At 34.1% G+C, this 7,484-nt stretch overlaps 1 protein-coding gene across 1 annotated transcript; it reads left to right on the plus strand.

Annotated features, from left to right (window-relative positions):
• The first annotated feature begins 2,438 nt into the window (after positions 1-2,438).
• LOC101505631 (probable beta-D-xylosidase 6) lies at positions 2,439-6,758 on the plus strand. The gene is made up of 6 exons (XM_004512489.4): positions 2,439-3,273; positions 4,129-4,295; positions 4,415-4,512; positions 4,620-4,967; positions 5,528-5,944; positions 6,030-6,758. Exons 1-6 carry the CDS (start codon positions 2,545-2,547, stop codon positions 6,635-6,637), a joined length of 2,367 nt encoding a protein of 788 aa, XP_004512546.1. The 5' UTR covers positions 2,439-2,544; the 3' UTR covers positions 6,638-6,758.
• The last annotated feature ends 726 nt before the right edge of the window (positions 6,759-7,484 follow it).

A 7,484-nucleotide genomic window follows, 5' to 3' on the forward strand; every position in this document is an offset into this window, starting at 1 on the left:
ATATATGACATTAAAATTAAATTTAGACAACAAATAATAATTAATTTAAATACGTAATAATTAATTTAATATACCTCGCCAAACCATAGTCTAGCTGAAACATGATAACGGTATCGTGTAAGGACAGACAAATCATAAGGTCCTCCAGGATACCGTGTGAGCTCACCAGGTCCCTCAGTTCCATCATGTTCCTCCTCCATATGCTCTCCCTCATGAGCAGGTGCAGCCTCCTCCTGCTCATGTACATCCACCTGCTCGTGCACCATATGCTCATGTACCACATCTTCCTCATGCACTATAGAAGGCTCCCCCTGATCATTATGTCCCTCATCGTCGTCTTCAATAATCATACGTCTTCTTCTCCTTAAAGCTGTCGGTCGAATCCTCTCTGGGGGATTCATCGGAGTCGATGTAGAAGTCTCAGTGTCCCGTGTAATTCGTATGATTTTGTCGTCTCTTCCTCGTGCACCCACTGAAAAATTAAAATATTAAAAGAATTAAATCACAATAAGTTATAAAATTATAATTAATTAAATTAAAAAAAAAAATATACGTAACTTCCGGAAAACTTGATGCTCAAGTTCTCCGGTAACTACCGGAAATGTTGGCAATCAAGTTTTCCGGAGCACTTTCTGTACCGGATAACTTAAAAATATGTTTTCCGGAACACTCTTCTGTATCGGAAAACTTCATGCAAGATTTCCGGTACCGACAAACATTAAAACAAGGTTTCCGGAGTACAACCTCTGTACCGGAAAACTTGTTTCTCAACTTCTCCAGAAATTTTGAAAAAAAACTTTCTCTTTGTTCCAGAAATGTAAAAATGTGGAATGGTAATTTTGTGAGGTTTTATTATTTATACAAGGGCAAAATAGTCATTTCATTCTAAATTTGGGGGTATAGGTATAATAAGGAGGGTACAAGGGAAATTTTTCTTAAGTTTATGCCTGCCTTGTTATTTGGGTCGCAAACTTATAATTCATTGTGCTTATACCGATCGGTATACTAAGCCCAAGTTTAATTTGAGTATAAAATTTTAAACTACCAACTAATCTTGTGTTGCCTTGAAATCATCGTTATTATAGTCTTTAAAATTATACTGTTAAACAATTTAGTTCTCTAAAATTTTCAAAATAGTTTTCTAAAAGTGAATTTGGAGATTACAATTGCACTACATGATACGTTTAATGGTGTTATGATGATTATTAAGACAACCCTAATATGGCAAAAATGTTTTTCATAAATCATAATCTTATTCCTTAGCCTATTAGAAATAGAAGTTAAATTCCCTTGAGATGATTAAAATGATAAGATTTATTATTTCTCATATTTTTATAGAAGGAAATCAATGTGCTGACATGATTTCTAATATGGGGTTTAACATTGATAACAATCATTGGTTGTGTATGGGTACCAAAATAGATTGAATCCGTCGGGCTAACCTGTTAGCTCGCCATTTTAGATTGGGTTGGGCTAAACGTTTGACTTTGACTACTTAAATTGGTTCGATCTGTTTAACTCGCTAAAAAAATGGGGTAATCGTGGGACAAGTTGGCTTGTCAATCAAATTTTAAAAACTACTATTTCTTTAATTTTTCCCGCTTTAAATTTTTTTTATTGACCCAACCAAATCCTTTTTTTAAGGTATTAGGGTTTTGTTTCAAGTTTTTATCATCTTCTTTCACTCAAACACAATACAACTCCTCCACCATCCTACTCTTGCAATCTAGGCATGCGCTACTCCAACGATCTTTAAGACTTGTTTTATTACGTTGGTGACTTTGTTTTAGCATTTGCAAACTCTCCCCAATACTATGTATCCCTTTAATTGTTTTCTAGGGTTTTGATATACTCCTACAAACAACTTATTTACTTCCTTTTTATTTTTAATAATAATTTTAGAGATGATGAGTTGTTGACTTGATATTGCAACATAGTTGAGATATCACATTATTCATGTGATGTCTTTGAGTTTTATATTTGATAAAAAAATAAAAGTAAAAATTGTCTATGTGGTCTTCCCATTATTTAACATGGTAAAAAAAAGTTAAATATACACAATTTTCAAAGCAACTTGAACACGTTTTTATAAAATTGTTATCAGTCAGTTTTCGTAAAATATTTATTGAGAGATAAATATTTAGAAAATATTCCAAATACAAATTTATTTTTTTTGTTTGTAAATAAAATGCTAAAGAAACTCGCACACAACTAAAATATTTTGAATTTGAATATGAGACATGATATCCAACTTTACCATGTCAATATTTGTAAATTGAACTAAGTCTTAAAGATATTAAATTCCTTTCTTAACTACAACTATTTCATTCATTGTGAAAATAAATATTTCTTAATCATGTAAATTTGTTTACAATCAGTTGGAATTGTTCTAATTAATAATATTATTAGGTGTATATATATATATATTCTATTATTAGAATATATTTTGAGTTGATTAATCATCTTTGTTGAGTGGTAGTGTTTTCTCTGTATTCTGAATTGAACTTGAACTGAGTAGCAGCAATACTAAGAAATAAAGAAGTGATGTTGAATGAACAAAGATCAATCTTGTTATTCACACTCTTCTCAATTCATCTCCTTCAATCAACAACCTCAAATCCAATCCCCTCATACCCATGCAAACCACCACACCACTCTCACTACTCATTCTGCGACAAATCCCTTCCTATTACTACAAGAGTAAACTCCCTCATCTCCCTCCTAACGCTCTCCGACAAAATTCAACAGCTATCGAACAACGCTTCCTCGATTCCGAATCTCGGCATCCCTCCTTACCAATGGTGGTCTGAGTCTCTGCACGGTATAGCAACTAACGGTCCCGGCGTTTCTTTTAACGGAACCGTTAAATCCGCAACTGATTTTCCTCAAGTTATTGTTTCCGCTGCTTCGTTTAACCGTTCGCTTTGGTTTCTTATTGGATCTGCTGTGGGTGTTGAAGGTAGGTCCATGTTTAATTTGGGCCAGGCTGGGTTGACTTATTGGGCCCCCAATGTTAATATTTTTAGGGATCCTAGATGGGGGAGAGGACAGGAAACTCCTGGTGAGGATCCTATGCTTGCTTCTGCTTATGCTATTCAGTTCGTTAGAGGTCTTCAAGGTGTTCAAGGAATCAAAACTGTGTTCCATGATCATCATGATCATTATCATGATCATGATGATGATGGTCTTATGGTTTCTGCTTGTTGCAAACATTTCACTGCTTATGATTTGGAGAAATGGGGAGAGTTTGCTAGGTATAATTTTAATGCTGTGGTAAGTTTTTTTATTTTTTATTTTTTTGCTATTTGTTTTGGTGAAATGATGAAGTTTGAAAAGTTTGGTTTTCTTTTATTGGATTGGCATGATGTGTTTGGATTTGGATAGTTAATAGATAATGTCAGTGTTATTGTTAGTTAAGTCTGTTATTGATGTTCTTGTTATCTGAAGTTAGTTTTTTTAGTTACTTGCCTTCATCACGTGTATATACTAGTATATTTGCATTGGATGAGGAGATAAATTTTGTTTAGTTATATACATATTGCATTTTTGTATTGATAACACTAGTAAGTGTTGTAATTTATTGGTAAGGTTTTTAATGAGGCAAATGCATTTAATGAGGTATATTGGTTTTTGCTTTGAGCTGTTTCCTTGGGTTTTGGTTTAGTCTTCCCAAGTTCCTTTTCTATTTTCTCGTTTATTTTAATGAATTTATTGGGGTGCTGCAAATGATAGGTGGTGGTTTAGAGCCAACATAGTTGAGATGACTTCTCTGCTATGCGATGCTTTTGCACTCTAATTTTTTGCTTAAAATAAAGCCTTGTAATTCGATATAATTGATATGATGTAAATAACGAAAAGTAACAATTATGGTATTCAGAGTTGTCAATAAGAATGATCACGTGAATTGTATATCATGGATTGTTTCTATGATTTTACTTATAAGCTATGCAACATAAGCTATTGTGAGTAATAGAAAGTAGCAGTAAAATGGAGCTTTGTTTTTCTGAAATGGGTTGAGAACAACAACATAAGCAAAGTGAGTTGGGATTGCAATATTGTGACCAAATTGTTAGTTGTTTGTGAGCTAAGCTTTCTGGGTTATGGTGTTGAGTGAAATTGGTTTTGTAGGTATCACAACAGGATTTGGAAGACACTTACCAGCCACCGTTTCGTGGTTGTGTTCAACAAGGGAAAGCGAGTTGCTTGATGTGTTCTTATAATGAAGTTAATGGTGTTCCTGCTTGTGCTAGTGAGGATCTTCTGGGACTGGTTAGAAACCAGTGGGGATTTGAAGGGTAAGAATTTGAGATACTTTTGAAATTTAAATCCATGTCATTGAGAAAAATAAGAAAACAAAATGATCTTTTGATTGTTATTAGGATTGGTGGTTTTGACTTTTGACTTTTGAGTGTAGGTATATCACCTCAGACTGTGATGCTGTGGCTACTGTTTTTGAGTATCAGCATTATGCAAAATCTCCAGAAGATACAGTTGCTGATGTTCTTAAAGCAGGTATTTTTCTGTCTCTGTAAATGTGTGGTTTTATTGGATTCATTGCAGGGACTTTATATGAATTGGGTAGTTTCCAAGGTATCTTAATTCTTCTGTTATTTTTTTAGGTGTGGATATTAATTGTGGAACATCCTTGCTTCTGCACACTGAAGCTGCCATTGAACAAGGAATGGTGAAGGAGGAAGATTTGGATAGAGCTCTTTTCAACCTTTTCTCTGTTCAAATGCGCCTTGGCCTGTTCGATGGAGATCCCAGAAGAGGAAAGTTTGGCAAACTGGGACCTCAGGATGTTTGCACAACGGAACACAAAACACTTGCACTTGAAGCTGCAAGGCAGGGAATTGTACTGCTGAAGAATGACAACAAGTTCCTTCCCTTGGATAGGAATGATGGTGCCTCCTTAGCTATCATTGGCCCAATGGCAACTACAAGCAAATTAGGTGGTGGTTATTCAGGTATGGTTTTCATATTGGAGCATTGCAATCTGTCCATCTTCATTTAATTGTTTAGTTCAATTTTGCTCGCACTACCCTCCCTTGGATTTATGGAACCCTGCCTTTCATTGCCTAACGGTAAATGTGCAAAGCTGAACTGCCAAGTATGCAGCTATAAGTTGTTTTCCCGAAATTTGATTTTTGTTTGCTAGCTGACTTGAATGTCTGATGCATTGCTGAGAAATTTGATTGTGCTCAATGTCTAATGAGCTTGTTCTCACGGTATTATATAACACAGCTACATAGTATTTAGTGAATAAGGAAAAAGTTTCCTATATAAATTGATTGATCTGCGTTACTTATTTCCGAACTATAGCACTAAAAATATTACTGAGCTTTGGTGGGAATTTCTCAGTGTCTTAACTAATGACCTGTGAGAGGTATCATCTCCCATTTATGATACATGGCTGCTTTCTGAAATTTCCATATTCTTTGGCCATTTAAGACTAAATGTTTTCTATCTTTTAGAAAACTCCATAATTCTTGATGCTGAATCTTATATTTTTAACCTGATAATGTAGGAATTCCTTGCTCCCCAAAAAGCTTATATGATGGACTTAAAGGATATGCAAAGACGATATCATACGCTTTTGGTTGCCGTGATGTACCATGTGATTCTGATGACGGTTTTGCTGAGGCTATAGACATTGCAAAAGAAGCAGATTTTGTTGTTGTAGTTGCAGGGCTTGATACAACACTAGAGACAGAGGATCTCGATCGAGTTAGTCTTCTTTTACCTGGTAAACAAATGGACCTTGTATCCCATGTTGCTGCTGCTAGTAAAAGACCAGTGATTTTAGTTCTTACTGGTGGAGGACCCCTTGATGTCTCCTTCGCTGAAACAAATCAACTAATCGCAAGTATTCTTTGGGTGGGGTACCCTGGTGAAGCTGGTGGAAAAGCACTAGCTGAAATTATCTTTGGAGAGTTCAATCCAGGTATGTATTGTATTAATAAATGAATATGCTGCTCGAAAAGGGTGTCATTATACATAGTGAACATTTGAGGTTGATTTTGATGCAGCTGGTAGGCTTCCGATGACTTGGTACCCTGAGTCATTTACCAATGTTCCCATGAACGACATGAGAATGCGAGCCGATCCTTCGCGCGGTTATCCAGGAAGGACCTACCGATTTTATACTGGAAGTAGAGTATATGGATTCGGGCACGGCTTAAGTTACAGTGATTTCTCATACAAATTTTTGTCAGCTCCAAGTAAACTTAGTTTGTCTAGAATCACCAAAGGTGGTTATAGAAAAAGCTTATTAAACAAGGTAGAAAAAGATATGTCTGAAGTTGATCATGTTCATGTCGATGAGTTGCGAAATTGCAACTCATTAAGCTTCCTAGTGCATATTTCTGTGATGAACCTTGGTGATTTGAATGGAAGTCATGTGGTGATGTTGTTCTCTAAATGGCCTAAAGTTATACAAGGTTCTCCAGAAACCCAGCTTGTTGGATTCAGTCGTTTGCATACAATTTCTAACAAATCTATTGAAACAAGTATTTTGGTGGATCCTTGTGAACACTTCAGTTTTGCAGATGAGCAAGGAAAAATGATATTGCCCTTGGGCCATCATGTTTTGAACGTAGGGGATGTAGAGCACACTGTTTCTATTGAAATTTATTGATGGCTTGTAAAATGTCAACTGTGTAATTCTTTGACGAGTTGACATTTTACTAAAAAAAATTAATAATTAAATATGTGTTGTAAAATTCAATTTATGTATATGTTTTCATGGATTAGGTTTATTCTTTATTGTGAACCCAAGTTTGTATAGACATGAATTTGTCTATAAAACAACAAGTTGACATGAATTTATTAGACATGAAAAATAGACCTAATAATGAATATAACATTAATTTTAGATGTTAAGTATGAAAAATCATATACTAGCAAATAAACAAGTAAAAATGAAAGTTTTGAATTTATTTGGATGTTGAAAGGGTATTAGAATTCATAAAGATAAAAAGATGCAAAAGAAACTGGTATTAAGGATGCAGAGTTAGAAAGTAGCTAATAAAGTTGCGAAGTAACTAAATTTTTTTTCCAGAAGAGTGAAACTACAGATCAAGGTATATATTTTGAGCGCACACGTGTAGTTCAAACATTTGTAACTTAAATATCAAATGTGATATAAACATAAATCTTGGATCCAGAAGTTGTGTTTTTGGTGCTAATGAATTCAATAAAAAATTATTCAATCGTGTGATTCACACGTATTTAATATTTATTTGCTTTAAAAGTTCTCTAATTTTGTTATTGTTAATTTTTAAAAGTATTTCATTTCAAATTTTGCTTTAGGTCTATAAATTTATTTGGTTAGCTCTGTATATGTTTAATGAAACAAAGAAAATTGAAAATCCATATTTAGAGTGATACCTTCATATTTCTAATTTTTGTTAATGAACTTTCCTGCCCTCTAGTCAATCCTTAATATATATATATATATATATATATATATATATATATATATA

This window comes from Cicer arietinum, chromosome 8 (assembly GCF_000331145.2).
Source record: "Cicer arietinum cultivar CDC Frontier isolate Library 1 chromosome 8, Cicar.CDCFrontier_v2.0, whole genome shotgun sequence".
NCBI classification, from domain to species: Eukaryota; Viridiplantae; Streptophyta; class Magnoliopsida; order Fabales; family Fabaceae; genus Cicer; species Cicer arietinum.

What these genes read in the sequence shown, in the direction of transcription:
- LOC101505631 (XM_004512489.4), top strand. Translation starts at nt 2,545, where the DNA reads ATGTTGAATGAACAAAGATCAATCTTGTTATTCACACTCTTCTCAATT. An exon ending in GGTATAATTTTAATGCTGTG is followed by an intron (nt 3,274 to 4,128) that starts GTAAGTTTTTTT and finishes TTGGTTTTGTAG; the next exon opens with GTATCACAACAGGATTTGGA. An exon ending in ATTAGGTGGTGGTTATTCAG is followed by an intron (nt 4,968 to 5,527) that starts GTATGGTTTTCA and finishes CTGATAATGTAG; the next exon opens with GAATTCCTTGCTCCCCAAAA.